Consider the following 25,917-nt stretch of genomic DNA (forward strand, 5'->3'; position numbering starts at 1 on the left):
GGGAAGCAGAAACAGGCAAGGTTCCTGCACTTGGCTGATTGAGCTGCTCCCAGGTTGCTGGCCACGTTATTTATGAGGAGTGACTTCTGATTCTAATTATTATGTTGTGTGGAACGGCACTTTATCTGTGTTTTAGCAGAGTAACTGTTCCTCTGTACCCTTTATGGCTTTTCCTTGTTTTTGTTTCCTTTTTAAATTATACAGAGTTTTGTTTTGGGTTTTTTGTTTTTGGGTTTTTTGGTGAGTGTATGAGAGACATTAAAGCCTTTATTAACCTTACGCTAGTCTGACTTACTCCTTTATAAGGGATACATCCCTGGGGCACTGAAGAACCACTTGTTTTAAGTGGAAATCACCTTTATTGGCTTCTGATTGGACTTCTTGTAGCAAACCCATGTTCCTGATGTCATCTGAGGAGTCTGAAGCTTCGCAGAGACTCCTGGGTAACAGCATGTAAGCCCAGTGTTGGCCTTTAGCTAAGCTTTCCCTTTGTCAGAGCATGAAGGAGGGGTGAAATAACCCTGCCTCTCATACTTCTCTTTAGGTCTCCAGCTTTGAGAGAAGGGGTCCCCTTAACTTAGCACCTGAGAAGGCAGTGAGGAAAGGCCTTCCTGTGGGAACGAGGTCAAGCTGCCAACCGCTCCAGCTCCCCTGCTGTAGGTGAGTGGGCTGGAGAACATGCAGATGCTAATGCTCTTCTAAGGCAAGAGAACTCTAGAACAGGACTCCATGGGGAAGCTGCATCTTTCTGAAGGAATGAGTAGATCACTATTACAAACAGAAGGGACTGTCACACTGTGGCTCAAGAACACAAGTGGACATTTTCAACTGGTATAGGACTAAAACCAGCAGTGGCAGCTCAGAGCCCTCACAGGCAGGGGCTGCTGGACGGCCAGGGCCATGCTGCTCAAAATAGTCCTTTTTCTTTCTTGAGGTTTTGTTGCTTCCATCGAGGCAGGGCAGAGAAGGCAGCTGGAGTCATCCCCAAAGCCTTAGTGAAGTCTTCAATGGACAGGTGCTCCTAGGAGAGGACCAGAGGGCAAAGGTCAGTCTTCCCCGGAGTTTGCTCCAATGACTCATACAGATGTGACGTGGTCAAACGGATGAGGAACAAAAGCTAACACTGTCATGAGTCAGGAAAGGGAGGAGAAGTGTGGCGTGAATGAATGGCCGTAGTCAACGGGCTTCTGCCATGTTAGTTTCCTTTGTGCCTCAGCGCTGAGAGATAGGAAGATGGCTGTGCTGTTTAAGACAGCTAACTACCCACCAGACACACTCAAATAAGACCAAGTTAAAGTGGTCCTAGGTAGCGGCCCTCAGTCCTCATCTCTGCTTCCCTAAGCGTTGACAGGAGGGCCAGGGCTGGATCTGGTGGTGCAGTCTGCTACTCAGAAAAGCTGAGGTAGAGTGATTCAAGGCTAACCTGAGCAACCTAACAAGACCATCTCTCGAAAAACTTTTTCTTTTTTTTCCTTTTTTTTTTTTTAAGGCAGACTGGGTCTGAAAAGACGGCTCAGCGCTTTTTTTTAATAATTTATTTTATGTGCATTAGTGTTTTGCTTGTATGTATGTATGAGGGTATCAGATCCCCTGGAACTGGACTTATAGTTGTGAGCTGCCATGTGGGTGCTGGGAATTGAACTCATGTCCTCTGGAAGAACAGACAATGCTCTTAACCTCTGAGCCATCTCTCCAGACCCGTGGCTCAGCACTCTTATATGTGCTGCTCCTTTGGAAGACTGAATTCAGTTCCCAGCACCTGTTGGGCAGTTCACAACTACCTACAACTCTAGCCCCAGGGGATCCAGTGCTCTGTTCTGGCCTCTGCAGGTGTGTGTGCGCGTGCACACACGCACACACACACACACACACACTTTTTTTTCTTTTTTTTTTTTTTTTTTTTTTTTTTGGTTTTTCAAGATAGAGTTTCTCTGTGTCACCCCACAACTCCCTCTGTAGACCAGGCTGGCCTCAAACTGAAATCTGCCTGCCTCTGCCTCCCGAGTCATAGGATAAAAGGCGACTAGCTTGATGCATGCTTTTAATTGCAATCTTCAAGAGACAGAGGCAGACAGATCTCTGAGTTTGAGGCCCACCTAATCTATACACAGAGTGTTCCAAGGCAGGCAAGGCTGCATAGTAAGACCCTGCCTCCCCCCAACAAAAAAAGGAAAGTTGGAGATCTGGCATTATAGCCTTTAACCCCAGCACTCCAGAGACAGGCAGGTCTCTAAGTTCCAAGTCAACATGGTATTTCCAGGCCAGCCATGGCTACATAGTAAGACTATGTCTATAAATTAATTAATTTTTAAAAGGGGACTGGAGAGGGCTGGAGAGATGGCTCAGAGGTTAAGAGCATTGTCTGTTCTTCCAGAGGTCATGAGTTCAATTCCCAGCAACCATGTGATGGCTCACAACCACCTATAATGAGATCTGGTGCCCTCTTCTGGCATGCATGCAGGCAGAACACTGTATACATAATAAATAAATCTTTTTTTTTTTTTAAACTGCTTTCTTTTTTTAAAAAGGGGGGCCGCTGGAGAGCTGGCTCAGTGGGTAAGAGCACTTGGTTTTGCAGGGGACCCAGGTTCAGCTCTCAGCACCCACATGATAGTTCACAACCATCTTTAACTCCAGTTCCAGATCTGACCCCCTCTTCTGGCCTCCAGGGGTACTACATGCACATGGTACACAGGCGTGCATTCAAGCCAAACACCCATACACATAAATATTAAATCTTTAAAAATAAAAATTAACAAGTTAAAATTTAAAAGGCTGGGGGAAATGACGTGGTAGCGCACCACTATAACCCAGAACTTGGAAAGCATAGGCAGGAGAGCTCTGTGATCCAGCACTTGCTTAGTATTGCAAGGCCTGGTTTAAGTCTTGGCTGTTCTCCTGAAGTGGAGTTGCCCTAGGGAACATTTCTCTGACTCCCAGAGTGGCTGCATTGAGCAGCTTCTTAGCAAACACTGTAGATGGGTTTCAAGCTCAGGTGGGTGTGACATCCCCTGTTCCCTACCCTGTCATTAGACTTGCCTCCCAGGCTGGGCATTTTCTCCGCAAAGCTCCTGGGAGTCTTCCCAGTCCCTAGGTAGAGCAGTAGAGCACCTTGTTTTGGAATGGAGTAAATAAGGGTATCAGTGGGTAGGAACAGCAGCTGGATGACAAGTCTGTTACTGGAATCCCTTTCCCTGTTTTGGTCACAGCTGCAGCTGCTGAGACTGAGCTCTGCACATAGCTCCACAGTACCCTCCCAGGCCCAGGAAGGCTGACTTCTCAGCTGTGTCAAGACTGCTGGACTCTGACCCCAGCTAGATGCCAGGGACTGCCCATCCCAAAGCACTTGTGTCTTTTATGGGTCCTGCTTGAGCTCTGCAGGCCTGCCAGCGGATTTCCAGCCTCACTCATGCCCACATCTGCCTCCCTGAGGCTGATTCATCAACACTTGCATTACCCGATTGCCGCCCTCATCGAGACCCACTCTTGATGGCTCACCTTCAGAGTTTGGGGAAGCCAAAAAGGTCTGGAATCTTTTGGTTTGGTTTTTCAAGGCAGGGTTTCTCTGTGTTGCCCTAGCTGTCCTGGAACTCACTCTGTAGACCAGGCTGGCCTCGAACTCAGAGATCCGCCTGCCTCTGCCTCCCGAGTGCTGGGATTAAAGGTGGGTGCCAACACTGCCCAGCAAGGTCTGAAATCTTACCCTTCCCCTTTCTCACAGGATGCATATTATATCCATGATTTAAAAAAAAAAATCAAGCCTGGTGGTGGTGGTAAACATCTTTAATCCTTGCACTCGGGAGGCAGAGGCAGGCGGATCTCTTAAGTTTGAGGCCAGCCTGGTCTACAGAGCAAGTTTCAGGACAGCCAGGGCCACACAGAGAAACCCTGCCCCCCAAAAAACAAAATAAAACAAAAATCAAGGGCTAGAGAGATGGCTCAGAGGTTAAGAGCACTTGCTGATCTTGCAGAGGACCCAAATTCATTTCCCAGCACCTACATGGTGGCTCACAACTATCTGTAGCTCATTACAGGGAATTCAATGCCACCTTCTGACCTCTGCAGACAACATGCATGTGATACACATATAAACATGTCAACAAAGCACATACACATAAAATCTAAAAATTTTAAATCTAAAAAAAGAACAAAACAACAACAAAAACTTTATCCCAGCACTTGGGAGGCAGAAGCAGGTGGATCTCTATGAGTTTGAGGCCAGCCTAGGCTATATAATGAGGCCCGGTCTATTTAAAAAAAAAAAAAGAAAAAACTTAAAAAAATAATCAACTACTGACAACTGATTTTAAATAGATTTGAGTCGTCTTGGACCACTTTGAGAACCATGGGCTATATTGGTCCTTTTTCTTCAGCATTAGCCCTCCAGTTCAGCCTGTCAGCCCTCTGTTCAACAGCATTCCCCACCCCCTTAGGAATGCTTCTACAGCACATGCACTAGCACTTAAGACCTGGTCCTGCCCCTGCTTGCTGCCCTTACCCTAATTCTGACTGTGTGACTAGCAAATTAACCTTAGGCAAGTTACTTCCCATCTCTGGGCCTTAGTGTTCTGGGATTGAAAGGGGGATATTTTTGGTGTGTGTGTGTGTGTGTGTGTGTGTGTGTGTGTAGAGGCCAGAGCCATCCACCTTGTTTTTTGAGACGGTTTCTCACTAGCCTCAAACCCACTAATTAGGTTAGCCTGGCTAACCAGCAAACTCCAGGCGTCCCTCCTGCGTCCACCTCACCAGAGCTAGGATTACAAGCATGAGTCACTCAGCCTGGGTCCTCTGGTGTCCTAAGGCTCCAGTCCCATGCATGGCATTTGATACGGGTACTGGGGATTGAACTCAGGTCCTTGGGTTTCACAGCAAGCAGTAGCGGGAGGAGCCATCTTCCCAGCCCTGGATAATAGTGTTCTTGACTGTAGAATGGGACGGTAGATATAGATTTGAGTCTCACACTGTAGCCCAAGCTGATCTTGAATTCACTAAGTAGCCCAGGCTAGGCTCAAACTAGAAATGATTCTCCTGCCTCAGCTCCCCAAGCGCTGAGGTTATAGGCGTGTGCTACCATGACCGCTGTTTTCAAACTTTTTTGTACGGCGGAGATCAACTAAGATTCTACCTCTAGTGAGCATCCTAGATCTACAATAAGGACATAGGTGTCTCCTTGCTTTCTAAAGCCTCACGGGTGGAGAAGCCAGGGAGCACGTGATGGAGTCCCCTGAGGCAGAAGGCAGGAAGGACTTCAATTATGCAGCCCAACCTGGCTTCAAATTTAGGATGATCCTCCTGCCTCAGCCTCCTAGGTACTTGAATTACAGGTATAAGCCACCATGCCCAGCTCATAGTATGGTTTTATGTGTATGACTTGTGTGCGTGTATGTGTGTGTGAGCACAAGCACACACCTGCAAAGGGGTGTGTGTGTGTGTGTGTGTGTGTGTGTGTGTGTGACAGAGGACCTAACCTTCCACCTTGTTGGAGACAGGGTCTCTTGTTCAGTACACCAGATCAGCTGGCCCTTCGTCTCCAGGAGTCTCCTGTCTGTGCCCCCTGTCCTGGTGTAGGGGCAATAAGATTACAGGCACGTGCTACCTGTGCCCGGCTTTCCATGCATTCTGAGGATTTGAACTCGGGTCCTCGCCCTTGTGCAGCAAGTGCTTTATCCTTGCACTTGCTGTCTCTGCAGCCCCTCAGACTAGTTTTGACAAGTTCTTCTTGCGGCCCTTGCAGCATGATAAGCCCGAGTAGCCAATGGCCTAACGTTGGCATTACCAGGTAGACTGTTGGACTGAGGAGCCCTGGTGTCCTCTGACCTGCTTCCCTACCTACCAAAGCACCCTGCAGCCTATGGGTTGCGACCCCTTAGGGTCTCGTATTGAGTATTTACATTACAATTCGTAACAGCAGCAAAATTACAGTTTTAAAGTAACATCAAAAGGATTTTATGGTTGGGGGTCATCACAACCTGAGGAACTGTGTTAAAGGGTCACAGCATTAGGAAGGTCGAGAACCACTGTTCTAAATGACAGAAAACTCTTGAGCTTTACTGGTCCAGGGTTTTCTATTTTGGGAATGACACAGTTTTCCCTCCATAGTCCTGATGTATGTATGCATGTAATGTATGAATGTTACCAGCTTTCCCTCCTAAACATTCTTTTTTTTTTGTTTGTTTTTGGTTTTGGGTTTTTGGGTTTTTTTTCGAGACAGGGTCTCTCTGTGTAGCTTTGGTGCCTGTCCTGGATCTCGCTCTGTAGACCAGGCTGGCCTCGAACTCACAGAGATCTGCCTGGCTCTGCCTCCCTAGTGCTGGGATTAAAGGTGTGCGCCACCGCTGCCCGGCCCTCCTAAACATCCTAAGTCATCTACTTCACTAACCACCACATACTTCAGGCCCCTTCTCCACCTGAACAGTGAGTCTCCGAGTGGGTCTCCCGGAGGTGCTTTGCCATCTGCTAATTCATTCTTCACTGCGCAGCCAGAGGAGCTTTTGAAAACGGAAATCTGAGTCCTGGCATGTTGGCAAAAGCCTCTCATCCCAATACTTGGAAAGTGGAGAAGTTCAAAGTCATCCTCCACTACACAGCAAGTTTGAAGCTAGCCTGTGCTACATGAGACCCTGTCTCAAAAAAAAAAAGGGGGGGGGGAGCTAGAGAGATGGCTCAGTATTAAGAGCACATACTCTTCTGCAGAGGACCCAAGTCCAATTCCCAGCAGCCACACTGGGCAGCTCACAACCACCTGTAACTCTAACTCCAGGGGATCCAATGCCTCCAGCCTCCACAGGCACCTGCACCCACATTTGCACTCATACACGCACACACACACACATAACCACATTCACACTCATACAAGCGCATACGCACACACACACAAATAATTAAAATATGTTTTGAAATAACAAAAACAGAAGTCGGGCATGGTGGCACATGCCTTTAATCCCAGCACTCAAGAGGTGGAGGCAGGAGATCCCTCTAAGTTCAAGGCTAGCCTGGTCTACGTAATGAGTTCCAGGACATAGAGAGACCCTGTCTCAAATAAATAAGTTAATTAATTAAAATAACAAAAGCAAAAAAAAAAGCAGACTTAGTAGTGCATGCTATAGGCAGAGACAGAAGGGAATCACTACAAGTTCAAAGCCAGCTTGGTCTACATAGCAAGTCCCAATTCAGCCAGGGCTGCATATCGAGACCCTATCTCAAACAAGTTAAAAAAAATTTTTTTTTAATAGTTTTTCAAGACAGGGTTTCTCTGTGTAGCTTTGGCCTTTCCTGGAACTCACTTTGTAGACCAGGCTGGCCTCGAACTCACAGAGATCCGCCTGGCTCTGCCTCCCGAGTGCTGGGATTAAAGGCGTGCGCCACCACTGCCCGACAGGAAAATTTTTATTTAAACTTTAAAAGATGAATATCTGACCTCCACTGCTTCAGCCACAATAGGTCCCTGAAGGCATGCGCTCTCCCCCTAACCCCGGCCTCTGGCTCTGGAGTCTGTCCACAGCTCCTGTGTTTACTCCCTGGGCCTTTTGCCTCCCCAGTTGCTGCTGTTCCTCCAGGAAGAACACACTTTGCTCCTATAACTCGGGTTCCTGTCACCTTTCAGAAGGTGAACTCTGACTTACAATCCTCCTCCTGATGCCGCACACCCCCGCCTTGGCTGCACCTGGCACCACCCATTCTCACAATGAGCGGTAATTGGGCATCTCTGCTCTGTTCCAGGGGGTGTAAGACTTCCGTGGAGGTGTGTGCACCAGTCCTCTGCAGGACACAGTCTGAAGTCAATTAGGTTTTCCAATAAAATGGACTGGTCCTCGTCCTGCTGGGTGTGCCCCACTCACCTCCTTCCTGCTGGGGTCCACACCCTCAGGGAGCTCCTCCACAGGCTTGTTCATCAGCTGCTCCAGGGGGAAGATGGGCAGGGGCCCAGAACTGAAGCTGGTATTGGCAGTGAATACATCCACCTTGGGGCTCATGAACTCCTAGGAAACAAGGAAAACACGCTTCAGCAGCCATGTGGCTACATCCTACGCTGCTGTGTTCTTCATTCTAGGGTACCTTCTTCAGGAGGCCTCTCTGGGTTCTCCCCCTTCCCTGTTAGGCACACACACACTCCCACTTAGTAAAACACATCAAGCACATCTCCCTGGGTTGGACCTAGAAGCTAGTATAATAATAGCCTTGCGCCCTGCATCTGACCTAAGTTAGTTGGAACAGGATGACTATTTGATCAATGACTAACTTCTCCGTGGCTTTCCCTGGAGTGTGACATCTACTCTTCCCTGGACATTTATGACCCTTTCTCTCATACCTGTTGTAAAACTGTCATCTATAAATGCACTCAGCCTTGACCTAGCTTCTCTTTTTAAACACTGCGCAGTCCACCAGAAAGGGCTAACTAAGCGCCATAGTGTTCTCACCCTGTGATTGGAGGAAGCAGGAATGCCCTCGCTAATCCCCCCCCATGTACGTGAGAAGTTAGTCTCGGGTTCTGATTGTGTGCAGGAGCTAGCCCTGTCTAGTTTCTTCTGTGGGCCTGTGACCTTCTCAAAGGAAGGCTTTGAGCTCACAGCCTCACAGCCTCCAGGCTAAACACTCCTCTAATAAGTGACAGACTGAGAAAGTCACAGTCATTCTGCCTGGAGAAGTGCTCCCAGGGGTAATGGTGCCTACAGATGTCACCGTTTCCCTCAGGGCTGGCAGGCCATGGCTTAAGTGCACCAAACCACCTATTCCTTTCATTTAAAGCATGCAGAGTCTGGGGCTGGAGACTGCTCAAAGGATAGAGCACTTTGCGATGCAAACATAAGGATTGGAGTTTGGGATCCCTGGCACCCGCATAAAAGCCAGGCAGAGTGGCAGCAGTCTGCCTGTAACAGCAAACTCCAGAAGCAAAGACGAGGGATCTCAGAGGTAAGCCAGCTACTAGACCAGAGCTGGAGAGCTCTGGGTTTTCAAGAGACCCTGCCTCTGTACATGAAGTGGAGAGCAATCAGGGAAGACATTCACGTCGGCCTCTGACTTGCACACACATGTGAACACACATGCACGTGTGCATACATCACATACATATGAACACGCAAAACCTTGCGTACTCCTGAGAGCCAATTCAAAATACTGGGGAATGGAGCCTTGAAATTTGCTAATTTTGTTCCTGGGTGTGTTTGTGTGTTTGTTTGAGTCTCGGGTATTTCTACATGGTCCTTCCTCCTGCCTCAGCCTCCTGAGTTTCTGCAACTATAGTCATACATCACTATGCCAAGAAAAAAATCTGCATTTTAATATGCTGTCTTATGGTGGTTAAAAAAAAAAAAAAAAGAAGGCCATTTCAGTAGGAAATGGAGAGACATGGGTGTTACACAGCCAGGACTTTCACAAAAAGAGGGAGGAGGTGGGGGTGGGATGCAAGACGCTAATGTCTTCTCTCTTAACACTCTTTGCTCCCATGGGTAGGACCACCTCCAGGCCATTCAGAGCTAACCATGCCACCCCCATACTCACATCAGCAATCTGGCCCCAGTCCCCAGAGTTCCCAGAGTTCCCAAGCTCTGCCTTCAGGTCATCATAGGACTTGACGTTCTGCAAATAAAGTAAACAATGGATCAGCAGAGAAATTAAATGGCTGTTTTCTTTAAGGGTGGGAAGAAGGCTGATCTGGGAGGAGAGAGGGGCAGGAGGCGGCTCAGAGTGAGTGAGTGAACAAGGCAAAGGTCCCTAATGACGAGAGAGATTAGATGGAAAGAACAAGGCCAAAGGGGCTAGCATCAGAAAAGGGTGGGCCAAAGTGGTTAATCTGTCCTTGCTCAGCTGGACAAGAGAATGGAGAAGAATAAGTGCCTCCCCGACCCCTTGTGAGGCCTGTGCAAATAGCCACAGGCGTTACTGACATCCTACCTACTCAGGATGGGCTCTGGGAAACTCAGGGGTCCTGGGGCACTTAAGGGGAGCCCCAGCAGAGGACGGGGAAGGAGAGGATAGTTTTAGGAACCTCCTCCATACCCAAGACCCAGGGCCTAGCACCCAGGGCAACACATCAGAGCTCCCTAAGTGAATTGTGTTTGCTAAGTGAATGAATGAATGAATGAGGTCAAGAGAAGCACAAGCTTGAGGTGAGGTTGGGGGATCGGAGTGACTGTGAAGCCCAGAATCCACACTGCTACCTTAAAATTTGCTTAATCTGAGGCTGGGGGATGGCTCCGTGGATAAAGGTGCTTGCCTCCCAAGTGTAAGGACATGGGGTTCAGATCCCCCAGCTCTCGCATAAAAAACCTGGGCAGGTGTAACAGCTTGCCTGTATGTAACCCCAGCCTCTTACCCTCTCAGGAAGTGGAGACAGAGGACCCCCAAGCTCCCGGGGGTAGCTAGACCAGATGAACCTAAGAGCTCTGGGTTCAGGAAGGAAACCCTGCCTCAGTAGACAAGGTAGAGAAGGATCAAGGAAGACACTTGACGTGAACCTCGGGCCTCCACATGCATGCATACACATATACACATGTGCTTATATGTTCCGGCACACATACCACACACAGGTGGGGTGGGCGGAGACTTGTTTAATCGATCCTGAAGATAAAACAGCCTATCAACAAGAATCAAGAGAGCCGGGCGGTGGTGGTGGCGCATGCCTTTAGTCCCAGCACTTGGGAGGCAGAGCCAGGCGGATCTCTGTGAGTTCGAGGCCAGCCTGGTCTACAGAGCGAGATCCAGGACAGGCACCAAAGCTACACAGAGAAACCCTGTCTCAAAAACCAAAAAAAAAACAAAAGAAAGAAAAGAAAAAAAAAGAAGAGAAAAGAAAAAGCGGGGTGGGGGAGTGGGGGGAGGTAGGAGGGGCGGCGGGAAACAGCAGATTTGAGGAAATTAAGCTCTCTGCCCCTAAATTCATCTGTTCTGGCAATTGAAAACACCCAGAGCCACAAGCCCTTGGCGGAGGGGCAGACAGGTACCCCCAGAGGCCTGATGCACTCTCCCCCAGGAAGAGGACATATGTGACCCCTTCACTTAGAATTTAGAGCCAGGGGAGTTTGTCTGTCCTCGGCTGGCCCTGCGGACTCTCCAGGTTAGCCTTGAGGAAGCTCTTAGGAAGGGCCTGTCCTTGGCATGTGCTGTCGCTTAGGGCCACCTGCAGCTGCTGGGCACAACTGCACCCAGTGAAGAACTGGGTCTTGAATTTTGTTTAATTCTAATCAATCTCCCACAGCTTTGCATAGCACAAAAACAGGGCACTATAACCACACACACACCCCATGCCCCCCCCACCCCCCACCCAGTGTGGCATGCCAAAGCCAGGGCTGTGTGCATGCTAGGCAAGGGCCCTGCCACTAAGCCACACCCACAGCCTGTTGTTTGGTTTGTTTTGTTTTTTTGCGATGTCATTCAGACTGGTTTTGAACTTGAAATCCTCCTACTTCCGTTTTTCAAGTGCTAGAAACACAGGCATGCCTCGTCCACTGTGCCTACAAGCCTTAGGTACTTTGAATGTTGGTAGGTTATTGTTAAGACAGGGTCTCAACTAGCTCAGGCTGTCTCCCAACTTGTCATATAGCCAAAGATGGTCTTAAATTTCTGATCCTTCAGTCTTTACCTCCCAAACATTGGGATCACAGGCTTGTACCATCATGCCTGACCAGTATATGTGCCATGAAGCCACCTGGAGGGAGGGTATGCTGAGCCATGAAGATTGGCTGGGCTACTCACAGTCCACTTGAAGGGATCCCAAGCCAGGAACCAGCCTGTGAAGGTGGGGGGCTCATGTCCCTGCTTCACCACAATGATAGGGGTATCAGGGTCTCTGTTTCCAGGGTGGGTCTTGAGGTATTCCTGTACAGTGATGGCTGCTGCTTTCTTCTCTTCCTCATTGGCATGTTTCCCTATCCAGAAGAAGACCTGTGGAGAGCCCCGAGTTCCCTCAGTCCTTCCTGCATGGTGAGCGGCATGGGCATTCCTCATGCCCACAGGCTCTGTCTTGCCTCATCTCTGATGCCCAGCTAGGAAGACTTGTCATTACTCAGCTAATGACCTTCAGCAAGGCCTGTTGGGGCCTTGACTTTACATCTGGGTTGTAAATGAGATTGGCCAGATGCTGTTCCTTAGATAGTCTGTGACTATGTGTGACTCTGCCTCCCCAGAGCAGAGATGCCTGGCAACATTCCTGCTTCCTTCCATGGGAAATAAAAAAGCCGTGGGACAATCAGGCATGTCCCTCTCTTTCTCCCTCTTCAGAAGGAGGGAGAATGGGGGCCCCCAGACCTTGATGTTTCCCTACCCTAAAGCCACTGAGGCCTCTTGGTGCTAGGAACCCAGGAGGGGAAAGGTAGTTTCCAGACCTCTCATCCTACCTGGTCCCAGGCATCCAACAGGAACACATCCTCTTCCTCCAGGTCATCCTGATTGAAGTCGAAGATCTCTGTGGCCATAAAGCGCCCAGTCTGGTTGGAGCATTCGAAGAGCCGAGGGTTGATGACTTGGGTTTCCTCCTGCAGCCTGGAGGGTGAACAGACACAGGCGTGGGGCATTGAGACTTGAGAAAGACAAGGACTGAAGAGTTGAAGGACTCTTACATGGAAAGGCCATCTTCTCACAAAATGCCCTGTCTTATGGCTGGCAAAAGGGTCCCCTCTTGTTTCAACAATCTTTCAAGGGACAAATCCCCATTGCGTTTCTGGATATGCCTTCCAGGAGCTCATCTATAGTCCTGGAGGAAGTTCTTCCTACTATCCTCTCATTGTCTCTCTCCCAGAGCGACTACAGTACAGGCCTTTTGCTTTGAACGGGTTGTAGAACATGGATATTCTTTAGAAAGTAACATCCAGAAGAAGGCTTGTCCTGTTGTTTCACAGCATTCTGGGGCCTGTGCCAGTCTCGAGGAGCAGGGCCCGGGCTCTGGCACTTTCGTCCTCAAGTCCAAGCAGACAGCTCTACCTTCTTGCACACCCCCTCTTTAGAGAAACGCCCATGCCCAGCCCTAAGCATTGCATGGTGAGCAGCTTGGGTGTGTCTCACACCCAGATGCTCCAAGGGTATGCTGTCCCTTATCCACCCCAGGGAGCCTATGCTGTCCCTTATCCACCCCAGGGAGCCTGGCACACAGCCCCTGTAGGAGCCTGCTAGGGGTTGGTTATAGGGGGTGGGAGGAGATGCTGGGCCATTACCTCTTGGTGTTGGCGTAGGGCGCCTTCCCGCCCAGGGCCATCCAGAAGTTGGCTGGCTCTTGTCCCTCCACGACTACTTGTTTCTCCGTCCGCGAGATGGTATCAGCAACCATCTTGGCCATCTCCCGCTCATCCCCACTACATCCCTGGGGAAAGGGGGCGGGGGGAGGGGTGTCAATACTTGTGAGGAAGACCAACCTTGGTGCCACCCACCTCCTCACCCTCCTGCTCCATTCTGCTGGAGCTCCTGGGTCTGAAAGGGTCCTTCTGGATCAGGGTGCCAAGCATACCCACGAGGGACCGTTCTTACTGTTCTCTCTCCTTAACGGTCTAAAGAATAGCAGAGGAGATGAGGGAACGCATCCCACTCAGAGTGAGAGAGAGAGACAGCACAAGAGATAAGCAGGGAGAGATCTGAGTACTAGCAGACAGGTGCCTCATAGGTAAGGAACAAGACAAGCCGATTCTGACCGAGAATCAGAGAGGCATAGAAAGACCAGAGCTACGCAAGGGAGACTCTTGGGCAACCACAGTAGACCTGTGAGTGAGACCCAGTCATCTGAAGTCTCCCACCTTGGTCCTGATCCGTTCTGTGGCTGAGGGGTTCCCTAGGACCCGCTTCACGTCATGGTGTCACACGGACACGAGAAGGGAGGCCTGTAGCCCTCACACACCTTCCCACACCACAGGTAGCAGCAGGACGGGGTCTTGAGTATGAAGACATCATTGGAGTTGAGGGAGGTGGCCCGAGCTGTGACCTCAAAAGCCTTGGTGTTATTGGCACTGGTTCCCCGGACCTGGAACAGCCTTGTGGAGGGCACGGGCTCCAAGTTGTTCTCTCGGGAAGTGCCTCCCTGCAGGCACAAGGGGAAGGCAGGAAGACAGCATGTGTAAAGGTGACATGTAGACACAGAGCGCCCAGAGAGGGAGAAGGATGAGGAGCCAGACTCCAAACAGCTTTGATCTTGATACTGTGCTGCTCAAAAGGTTTCGGGGCCTCTCCGCTGCCTTTGTGTCAAACCCAGGTCCTCTGCTGGCCCTTAAAGGCCCATGAAGTTTGAAATGAAGACACAAACTATCTTTATGCTGTCTCTCCTTCCATAAGCCCTCGGGGCAGAGGCCTCTGCACAGTAAGACCTCATTTTACCTCCCTACAGCTCTCTAGTCTCCCCAAATGTCCAGAGGTCCTCTGAACTCCTTCCCGCCATGAATTCTCTGCCTGCTCCCTGCTTCCTGCATTTCTGCCGCCCATTGAAGTCAGATTCCATCCCTGGCGTTTAACTACCCAGTGCTTTGAGCTGGGAGTTCACCGCCTAGACAGAGCCACACCACTGTCCCCTCCCAACAAGTATTCTCCTGCCCTGTCTCGCTTCATTTCCTGAGTTGCAAAGGACTATGTGCTTAGAAGGTTCACCATAAACAGAGTATTGCTTAAACAGCTGCACAAGATGCCTAGATCATTTTGTCGGGCAGGTACAGCAAATATAGCCCCCCCCGCCCCCCCCAAAAAAAAACCCTCCTTTTTCATGTAGCAGAGATTGAGAAGGGTAAATAACATTTGCACACAGCTCTCTAGCTCTAACGCAAACATGTTGGTTTCTGTCACCAAGTTTATACATGACAAGCAACCTCTCCTCTGAGGCGCAAGCTGCGCCCCAGCCTCACGCCCAGCATACCACCCCTTCCCCATCTCCTGGATGTCCGCTCTCAGTTCAGCAGCAGCAGCACCTGATAAACCACCATGCGCCCCTTGAAGATAGACATGAGGTGAGGCGGTTCCTTGCCCATTGGGACGCGGATCTGCACTGGTTCATCGTTATACTTCTGGTCCAGGATGACGGCTTGATAAGCCGAGGCTGCAATTTCATCCTGGCTGGCCTGGCTGCCCTGGGAATAAGCAAGGAGAAGGGTTGGGGTCCTGAGTTTGACCCTATCCTCTGCCTCCACTATATTCCAACCCCATTTTAAGTGGTTTTTGTTTTGTTTTGTTTTGTTTGTTTGAGAAAGAGTTTCTCTGTGAAGCAGTCCTGGCTGTCCTGGAACTCACTCTGTAGACCAGGCTGGCCTCGAACTCACAGAGATCTGCCTGCCTCCACCTCCTGAGTGCTGGGATTAAGGGTGTGGGCACCACTGCCTAGCCAATTTCAAGTATTTTATTATACTGTTTAAGAGTATGTATGTGTGTGTTTACATGTATGGGCATGGAGTGGGCATGGTGGCACACACCTTTAATCTCAGCACTCAGGAGGCAAAGGCAGGCAGGTCTCTGTGAGTTCAAGGCCAGCATGATCTATATAGCAAATTCCAGGACAGCTAGAGCTAAACAATGGGCGAGAGAGACTACATACACACGCCACGGTGGAATCCTAGAAGTCACCGACTTTCAGGAGTCATTCTCCCCTCCCACTACGTGGGTTCCAGGTATGGAACTCACAACATTAGACTTGTCAGCAAGTACTTTTATGCACTGAGCAATCTCTCCGGCCACCCTTTTTTTTGTCTCCTTTGGAGACAGAGTCTTACTGTGTATCTCTAGATGGCCTGGCCTTTGCTACATAGAACAGTCTAGCATGGAATTCACAGAGATCTACATGCCTCTGCATGTGCCACTGCACTAGGCCTCACCCATTTTTGGTTTTCTTTTTTTTTTTCTTTTCTTTTTCTTTTTGTTGTTGTTTTTGTTTGTTTATTTGTTTTTTGAGACAGGGTTTCTTTGTGTAGCTTTTGGAGCCTGTCCTGAAATTCATTTTGTAGTCCAGGCTGGCCTTGAACTCACAGACATCTGCCTGCTTCTGCCTTCTGAGTGCTGGGATTAATGGTGTGCACCACCACCGCCACCCAGCCTTATTTTGCTTTTTAATACAGGGTTTCTCTGTGTAACGGTCCTGGATGTCCTGGAACTTGTTTTGTAGACCAAGCTGGCCTCGAATTTACAGAGACATGCCTGACTCTGCCTCTGCCTCCCAAGTGCTGGGATTAAAGGTGTGCACCACCACTGCCTGGCCTTTTTTTTTTTTTTTTAGGCTGGGTTTTATGCATCCCAGCCTGACCTGGAGTGTGCTCTATAGACACCTGATCCTCCTTTCTCCTCCCGAGGGCTGGGATTACAGGCATTTGCCACCACACCAGGTTAGATGTAAGGCTGCAGACTGAACCTAGGGTTTTGTGTATATTAGCCAAGCACTCCCCCAACTGAACTACGTCCCCAGCCATCCCCAAATCTGGCCTGGCTGGACCCATAACCTTCCCATCAAGCCCACACTGAACACAATCAAAACCTAACCCCAGTATACTGTGCTGCAGGTGGGCTGAGGAAACTGAGCAGCTGTGCTGCAAGTGGGCTGAGATTGAGCAGCTGTGCTACAGGTGGACTGGGGAGACTGAGTAGCTGTGCTGCAGGTGGATGGGAGAGCTGCTACAGGTGGGGTGGGGGAACTGAGCAGCTGTGCTACGGGTGGGGTGGGAAAACTGAGCAGCTGTGCCGCAGGTGGGGTGGGCAGGGCCTCACCTGCCAGATATACAACAAGTAGTGTTCCTTCTCGCCTATGAGGTAGGTGTAGAGCAGCAGGTAGCAGTCGCCACCGTAGAAATGGCCCAGCCACTTGGAATCCACAGGCACCAGCTCTAAGTTCTCGATGCGCCACACCTAGGAGCAGAGTCAGTCCTGCAGGAGGTCCAGGCTGGGCTCCACGCCCCCTTTCCCACCATCCTGTCCTCCTTCCCTCACTCACCTGCACTTCCCCACTTCCGTCATCCACCATCTTCTGCTGGGCGGCCACTTGAGGTTGCACGTGCATGGACGTAGCATCAAACTTCACCTGTTCCACCTTGGCTGGAGAGACGAGGACACCAACTGTCACTAGCTGAGGTGCCCCACATCCTCTCCACAGCCCTGAGTGCTGGGTGGTGTTTGTAGACCCACACGATAGACGAAAAAACTAAAGTCAGGCAGATTCAGCTGTCTATCCGAGGTCACACAGTGGGAGAGCCGTAGAGCTAAGTGCCGGTTCCATGCCCCTAAGGCACTGACCTTAGTCAGTGGCTCCAGGGAAGCCACTGAGGACAGGGAGGGTCAAGAGCAGAGCTCATTTAGTCTGATTCCCTGTAGCATTCAGACTTCAAGCTCTGCCTTGCCCCCAGCTTGGCAGGAAGCCCCCAGTGATGGAGGCTGCGTGCTGTCCTGACATGTGAACTCCTCCCCCAGCGTCTGGCACAAGCTTTGCCCTCAGCACATAGCCTGGTGAGAAGTTGGTTCCCAGGGAGGCTCAACCCCATCCCACATGGAAGACAATCGTTTCAGCTCCCTCTTTTTATGATAACTCTTGAGCTTCTTTCGTCCCCTGGGCTCTCAGTACCCGCCAGGGAGCAAAGAGTCCGGGTACAATGTGTGTGGAAGAGGGGCATTGGGAAAGGCGGGGCGGAGGCACGGGTTCTCACCCACGGAGCCCACTGTGTAGGTTTTGCCCAGGCCTGAGGTCTGATTGGGCACTGTCCACTTCTGGAAGAGCTGCTGGAAGATGGCTGACTCGGCCCCGTCATTCTGCACTTCAACCTGTGTGCTCGGTGGATACTGCTTGGCCTTGATGAAGTTCTGGGAAAATAAGGGGGCCACGGGAGGCTACCACCCCCTGTCCGCAGTCTCCACACCCCCATGCCAGCCACAGCCAGATCCACCTGGCTCCGACCATAACATGCCCAGCCCCGACCCCAATGCTGACCCCACACTTAACCCTACCACCCTACTCTAATCAAGGCCAAACCTGATAATGTCTCAAACCTAACACTACAGCCTCAACCCTGAATCTCATATTGACCCCGTACCTAACTCTGATCCCAACAGATCTGACCCCTAGCTTAACTACACCTCCCCAGTTCTAATTCCAGTGCCCGCTCCAATCCAGCGCTGACTGCAGACACAAACCCTGACTCCGCCTTGGCCCCAAGCTCACTCAATCCATTTTGGAGGAAGACTCGTCATTCCCTTCTCTAAGCCAAGCTCTTGCGTGAGGGAAGTAACACCCAATACCCAGGGGAGGCCCAGGATTGGCTGGTGGTCAGCTCGCTCATATCCTGAGAACCAGGAAGCTGGTGGCCTTATGGTCCTCAGCCCCCAACAACTGGGTCCCTCCTCCCCAAGCCCTGCCCTCCCAGAATCTTCCTTGGACTATGCCTGGTGCTTTGGGGTGTTCTGAGACTTTTTCTTCTTCTGCTGCTGCTGCTACACCAGAAATTCTCAACCTGTGGGTCGAGACTCCTTTGGAGTCCCATATCAGATATCCTGCATATCAAATATTTATATTATGATTCATAACAGTAGCAAAACTACAGTTATGATGTAGCGACTAAATAATTCCGTGCTCGGGGGTCACCACAACATGAGGAGCTGTATTAAAGGGTCACAGTATTAGGAAGCTTGAGAACCACTGTGCTAGGCCCTTTCCTTACCAGGGCCTGGTTCATGGCTCCGGTCCTCTCCTGCTGGTTGGCATTTTTCCCCTTCCACACGAAGATCTTCAGGCCTCCCTGGTCCAGGATGTAACAGTCCTAGAGTAAGGAGAGAAAAAAAGACTAAATGAGCCCGTGGTGTTGGGGGACGGTGCCAATGTCCCCCCTCTATCTGCTTCAGTACGTCATAGGTGTCCCTTGCTTGGGGTCCTCCAGACCCTTCTCACCTCATGGCTGAGCAGGTCCTGTGTGAGTGGCCGTGTAGCAACTTCCCGAACCACGAGTTTCCCTTCCGAGTCGGACACACTGCAGGACAAGACAAGGCGTGGATGGGAGGTTCCACAGCCGGAACACTCTACCCCAGGATGGACCCAGCACCCAGGAAGGCCCCAGCCCAGCACTCACTGGTACAGCTTGAGTGCAGCCTTAACAGCTGGCTCCACCACGGAGTCAGAAATTGCTGCCTTCAGTTCCTTGCGCTGGCCCAGCACGTGGTTCATAATCGCCATCAGCTGTGGGGAGTCCCCTTCCTTCTCGCCATCCACCACACCCACGTAGGTGCGCCCGCCCCGTTCCTGGTCTCGGATCTCTTTGGCCAAGGTCATGCCCTGCAGGAAGGAAGGTCACGGATGACCCACCAAGGTTGGCAGCAGATAGGGTCTAGTGTTCACCACCCTGAACTCTGCTGGGCCAACCCCACCCCACCCCACCCTGCAGATCTACAAGGCTTTCCAGGTGTGTGAGGAAACAGTAGGAAGCCATGGGAAAGGAGATTTCCTCCTAGGTGGGCAAGGGGTGGGGGTGGGGGGACAGGGGTGCTTTGGGATGGTCTTGCTGGACCTTAGTTTCGACGTTGTTGGGAATCTGTAGTTTCACTTCATGGTTTTGTACAAAAGCTGCCCCTCAAAGATGTTAGTACTATACTCAGTCTGCCCAAAGCACGCACACTCATGGTACACACACAAATTCACAATTTACACATTTACCTATACACAAACGCATTCACACACGCACACAGCTCAGTTCCATGAAAGCTCACACAAGCATGAGTATGCACACACAGTCCCATGGGTGCCAGCTCTCATGTACACGCACACTGTAGCTCATTGTTTTTTTAGCTCAAAGCCCCTCCCTTCGTGGGTGCTCTGGAGTCCCTTGGCCCTTGTGGACTGTCACACTCGTGCTTCTGTCTCCAGCCTAGCTCTTGCCTCTCATCATACACAGGACAGCCTCTCTTCAGATAGCCGGAAGTGCCCTCTGTTTCTCCCTGAGGTCTTCTCCATATCAGCAACTGGCCCTCCACTGTTCCTGCCGTTCTCAAGCACAAGGCTTTGGGTCCTCATCCCATACAAAGTGAAACGCAGATTCCACCTGGTCCTCTCTGCCCAGCCCATTTCTACTCAGAAATCACATAAGCTTCATTAGCTGGGTGTACCTAGCAAAAGACCTAACCCTTTTCCTTGACCTGCTGGCCACACACGCTGCCTGCTCATTATGTTCCTACTGAGCTGAAGGACTCCCCACCAGCCCACCTTCCTGCCCCCGGGCCTTTGCCTCACCTCCATCTGCTCCCCAAAGCCTCCCTGCATCCCTAGCACCACACTCCTCCAGTAATCATTCCTCTGGTTCTCCCTTTCCTATCTGGCTTTTTGACTGGATGACCAGCTTCTGGGCAGAGCAAGGGCAAGGCTCTGCCCACTTCATCCATCCCTGGATACCCAAGGCTGAGTATGGGATCTGCCACAAGACAGGGACCTATTCCACCTTAAGGGTTAGTCATAAGTACGCACAGCAGCATGCCTCGTCATGTACATGAAGACCCGGGTCTACTTTCACACATACCTAAAAGTGCCAGAGAGAAGCCTGTGGGGTGGGGGTAGTTGGGGGGGCAGAGGTCTGACTGGGGCTGGCGATGCTGAGGCTGCTGAAGCAGGTGGGGCATGCTGAATTACAGAGATGAGGTGCCCTGTCAGGGTTACCCGAAGTCTCTCCATGCGGTTACTCTCTGGCCCATTCCACTGGATGATAAGCTTCCCAAGGTCCAGCAGGAAGACATCCCCTCTGTTGAAACTCTTCCAGGACATCTCCACCTAGAGGGCAGGCACAGGGAGGTCCAGAGCCCACTGAGAGCCTCGTCAGCATCATCTCTAGCCACCCACAACTTCATTCAGCCCTGCTCAGTTCCTAGCCAGAGTCCTGGCAAGCCATGCCCACCTCTCCAGCCACCACATTCCTCTTGCCCTTGACATGCAACAGTCGCCGGACATCGCTGGAGTTCGTTTCCACATGCTTCATGCCGGAAGCCACGCCCCCTTTCCGGATCCTGGGAAAGAAAGGAAAGCTGACTCAAGGGCATTGGGTCAGGAGGTATGCCAAGGTCCTGAGCTGCCTGGGACCCTCTGAGGCCCCAACTGGGACAGGCTGAGGCAAAGGAAATACTTAAGGTGCAGACATCCAAGTTACACTTGTCACCGGTGTCCTGCAAGCGCTTGGTTGGCCTGTAGTAAGCAATGCAGGTCTTCCTGTGCCTTGCCCTAGCTCCCCACCCTGCAGAGAGGTCTGCAAAGTTAATCATGGAGATCTGGAGAGAAGAAAATGGGAATAAGGCCAGGGCCCCCGCCACAGGGCACTGAGGTGGAAGAAGGGAAAGATGCCCCTCAAATGCCCAGAGAATAGCATCAGGTTGTGTTATGAGCAGACAAGAGCAAGACCAAAAGGGGAGGTAGGAACCAGGGCTGACTGGAGAGCAGCTTCAGTCTCCTGAAACGAAAAAGACAACTCAGCTCTGGAGAAGCAGGGTTTTCCATGAGGAAAGCCAGCCCGGACAGAGATTCAGACTTTTCTAGAAAAGGTAGAAGGCGTGGGTTGTTAGTGAAAGACCTGATTGGAGAAGAGGGGGCAGCTATGAGGGGCGGAGCTCGGTGGGACAGCCTGAGGGGCAGGGTTTGGTGCGACAGGCACTGAGCAATCCACCTAGACAGGAGCTGAGGTACAGAATTCAGCAGCCAGAGTCAGATTTTAGAAGAACCCAAGGGATAAGTCAAGCCAAAGTAGACTCAGAGGGACAAGGGCCCAGGTCAGAGCAACAGCAGAAATAAGGGCGAGGAGTAGAAAGGTGGAGAAAAATCAGCAAAAGCCATATGAGCTTCCCACAAGCCCCAGAGCTTCGGGCTTTCTTCCTGGCCCAGGTCACCTCCTACTGTTCAGAGTCTCTCACACTGTAGGTCCTGTCTCTGGGTGGCCCTGTCTCTTCAGACCAACCCCCATGTCCCCATCCCCACCTCCGATGAGTCTTGGGATCCTCCCCAGCCCCACTGCACCCCTCCCTACACAAGGCCTTGCTTGAAGTAGCCTCGGAAAGTCTCGCTCTCATTGCCTTGGACCTCGCGGTGCTGGACGGCCCGGCCCTTCAGGTAATCATCCATCTGTGTTGTGTAGATGGCAGCTGCCCCCTGCTCATCCTGGGATGAATCCTGGCCGATCCAGTAGTGGATATCGTAGGTCAGGGTGCTGCTGGTCTTGTGGATCTGAGGGAGGCGGAGCATCTGTGTAGTGAGACCTGGCTTCCCATGGTCCCCTCTCCCATTCTGCGTGGTCTCCCACATACTCGGACCCTGGGCCACAGGGGAGTCTGGTGCAAGGAGGCCTCTGGCCTGCTGTCAAGAGCCCTGAATTGTGGCCCAGCTCAGTCACTGACTCCACTGACAGAAAACACGAGGTAGCTCCCCCTTCTCTGGACCTTGTTCTCATCTTGAAAATAACTCCACGTGGACTGATTCGTATGGACTATCGGAGGCCAGGAAGGTGACTATATGGGCAAACTTACAACTGTCCCTCACTGTGAGGGACAGGGTCCCTCCCCATGGGTGCTCTACACTGTCCATGCTCCAGTCTCTTCTGTAAAATGGTGTGTGATGTTTGCATGAAATCTGCAAAATCCTCTCTTATGCTTAAAAAAGTATGTGTATATTGTATGTGTGTGTGCACATGCATATGCTGTGTGTGTTTAAGTACAGTTATAGGCATGCCCTGGTGTATGCATGTGGAGATCAGAGGACAACATTTGGGAGTCGGTTCTCTCCTTCTGCTGCCCCTCAGATTTTGAACTCAGGGGGTCAGACACTTACTCTTGCTGAGCCATCTCCCTGGCTCAAGCATTAGCTTTGTTGTTATTGTTGTTGCTATTGTTTTTTGATACAGGGTTTCATGTAGCCCAAGCTGGGCAGGAATATTCTGGAATGGAGGATGACTTCCCATAATTTTCTACCTCCGGGGTGCTGGGATTACTGGCTGTGTGCCGATGCACCCATCAGTCAGGGCTGGGAACAGACTCAGGATGCCAGGTCAGTACTCTACCATTTGAGCCACATCCCAGGTGTCTCTTAGACTTTACATCATCTCTAGACAATTCACAATACCCAATACCAGGCAGGCGGCTGCCAGAATAGCTACGATACTCTACTGTTTATGAACTAGTGACGAGAAAAACAAATCTATATAACCATTCGCTACAGATTCAATTAAATTTTTAAAATTTTGTGTATATATGTATGTATGTATGTGTGTATGTATGTACATGTATATATGTGTGTATGTGTATATACTTGTGCATATCAGATCTCCCTGGAGGTGGAATTACAGGCAGTTGTAGCCAACCCACACAGGTGCTGTGCTGGGAACCGAACTCAGGTCCTCTACAAGAGCAGTATGCACTCTTAACTGAGGAGCCATCTCTCCAGGCCCCCAGATGCATTTTTTTCCCAAATACTTTTGATCCATAGTTAATTGAATCCACAGATAGCCTGTGGACACAAATACCTACTGCATACAAAATGATTGTGTAAATACATCAATAAGCTGCTTCAATCTGTGACACATGGCTCAGCTTTTCACTTATAGTTAATTGTTAAATATATATCTTCAAAATTTAGAAGCCATGTAGGCAAGAGAACTCATTGGGTAAAAAGCACTTGCAACTGAGCTTGGCAACCTGAGTTTGATTCCTGGGACCCACAAGACAGAAAAGGGAACTGTCTCTGAGGGGCAACAGAAGCACCATGGTGGGCCTCTCCCGGTCCCAGCCTTACTAGGCCTGAGTTTCAGTTAAGTTTCAATTTCTGTTTAGGTCTCAATTTCTGTTTCAGTTTCGGTTTCTGATAAGGCAGGAGATATTGTAGACCAGGCACTCACAGCCCCAGCCAATCAGAAACACCAGAGTGTGGCTGCTGCTCGCTTGGCCAATCATGTATAGGATGACCTAATCCCCTCCTGGCTGACTATAAAAGAAGCCTGCTCGACCTTCTCTGGGGGTCATCGCCATTTTGTTGTGTGGCTGACCCCTCCCTGTATGCAGGAATTCTTCTCTCGAGAAATAAACGCTCTTGCCTTTGCATACGTGAGTGGTGGTCTTTCGTGGGGTGGTCTGCGGACCCTAACAACTCCTGCAAATTATCCTGCGACAACATGTGCATCTTGGTATATGTGCAACCATACGTCTACACACATGCGCGCACAGATTCACAAAGTGAATGAATGAAACTTAAGTAAGTGTAATTTTGAAAAACTTTAAAAATTAGAAGCAAATCACTATAAGAAAAGCCCAGGTGTCTTTAGCAGTGCAGGTGGTGCCAGGGTGTGCAAATATCAGGAAGGAGTATGAAGATGTCTGAGGGTTTTGGAGAGGTGGCCCAGGGCCATTGAAATGGCTCAGCAGGTAAGAACGCCTGCCACTGTGGCTGATGACTTGAACTCAATCCCTGGGACCCACATGGGGAAACAGAGAACTGACTCCCCCAAGTTGTCCTTTCAACTCCACACCCTCTCCGTGGTGTTCATAAACACACACACACACACACACACACACACACACACACACACACACACACACACGATATAGTAACAATAAAGGGTGGACTGACTCAGAAGGGTCCCCCAAGGCTGAATGGGTTCGTGAGCACCTGGGCACTCTTGTAAACACTGCTTGATGAAGCCAGACCACCTCTCAACACAGCCCCCACCCCTAGTTTCTTCCCTAATACCCATCAGGCTTTGCTCTCTGATCAGCCCCCTCCTGGCCCGACCCACTTACAGCCAGGACGACATAGCAGTCACCATCGAAGAAGGTTCCAATGGTACTGGAAGGAACAGGCACCATCTGCATAGCCTGAGGAGAGAAAGAGGTCACAGTGGGCCTGGTGACAAACGTGTAGTCTCGCCTACCCAGGAGACGGAAGCCACACACTGCCCGGGTTTAGCCATACTAGGCTGTTGTGTGTCCTGCCAATCATGTGGCTGTACTACATTTGGGATCAATACAGTGGCCTCCCAGGAACAGGACACCACCAGGTTACCTAAGGAGGAGTGAACTGACCCAGGTAAGAAAGAGGTCACAGGAGCTGCCAGAACCACCAGGCAGGGAAGCTGACCAGGAGATGTGGAGGAGGATGGAGGTTGAGGATGCAGGGTCCAGCAAGGCTTGGGTGTTGATTAGCAGTAGAGTCCTTACTAGGTATGGCCCTCGGTGCCATCCTCAGCATCACAAAATACCCCAAATCAAAAAGATCAGGGCCCAGGAATGGAAAGTGGGGAAAAGGGACAGGGGAAGGAAAAAATGGGGGAGCCAGCCGGAGAAGAAATGGAGCAGAGGACGGGGCTAACAGGGACAGGAAAGTGGCAGATGAGGAAGAAAAGGAGAAAAGAAGAGAGGGGGACCAGGGGTAGAACCGGCTGCAGGTGGCACCCGCAGCTCCCTACAGTGTGCAGGACATGGCTGGAGGAGACTGGGCAATGCCAGGCTTCCTCCACCCTCCTGAATCCCTGAAGTCCCCTCCAGACAAGACTTACCTCGATCCTCCATATCTGTATCCCTGGAGTGGTGGTGTTGAGAGAGCCTTGGACTTGGGCAGTCAGTTTGGTCATGGTGACGAGCCTAGAGGAGAAGGCACGAGAAAGCCATGGCCATGGAGCTGGGAGTGGCCCGGTCTCAGGTGGAGGCCACAGACTTGAGGCCTAGAGGCGGAAGGGAAGCTGGCTCCCCACTGGGGGTCTTAACCACTAGAGTCCAGTCTCCAGCCTTCCCACCAGCTTTGATGGCGACCCTCTTTCATTTAAATGCCCACATTGGCTCCCTTAGCACCAGTTACATAGCCCGGCACTTAAAAGACACCCCTCCCTCCATGTTTTTGAAACAAGGTCTTGCTCTGTAGCCCAGGCTGGCCTTGAACTCACTATTTCAGATTGCAGATATGCAACACTAAGCCCGATTTTATGCAAAGAAACTCAAACCAAACGAAATACAAAAAGGGCCAGGGAGATAACTCAGTTGGTA

The 25,917-nt window shown here is 50.7% G+C and overlaps 1 protein-coding gene across 1 annotated transcript; it reads right to left on the reverse strand.

Moving 5' to 3' along the window:
* Positions 1 to 552: 552 nt before the first annotated feature.
* Vil1 (villin 1) lies at positions 553 to 25,508 on the reverse strand. Its single transcript, XM_059278329.1, has 19 exons — positions 25,434 to 25,508; positions 24,679 to 24,753; positions 21,921 to 22,117; positions 20,805 to 20,913; positions 20,570 to 20,680; positions 18,996 to 19,198; positions 18,818 to 18,896; positions 18,591 to 18,689; positions 17,583 to 17,736; positions 16,877 to 16,977; positions 16,654 to 16,791; positions 14,874 to 15,032; positions 13,820 to 13,999; positions 13,146 to 13,291; positions 12,333 to 12,477; positions 11,692 to 11,880; positions 9,499 to 9,576; positions 7,839 to 7,979; positions 553 to 1,021 (listed from the first exon to the last, which is right to left on the reverse strand). Exons 1-19 carry the CDS (start codon positions 25,506 to 25,508, stop codon positions 908 to 910), a joined length of 2,493 nt encoding a protein of 830 aa, XP_059134312.1. The 3' UTR covers positions 553 to 907.
* Positions 25,509 to 25,917: the final 409 nt, after the last annotated feature.

This window comes from Peromyscus eremicus, chromosome 13 (genome assembly GCF_949786415.1).
Source record: "Peromyscus eremicus chromosome 13, PerEre_H2_v1, whole genome shotgun sequence".
In the NCBI taxonomy this organism is placed as follows: Eukaryota; Metazoa; Chordata; class Mammalia; order Rodentia; family Cricetidae; genus Peromyscus; species Peromyscus eremicus.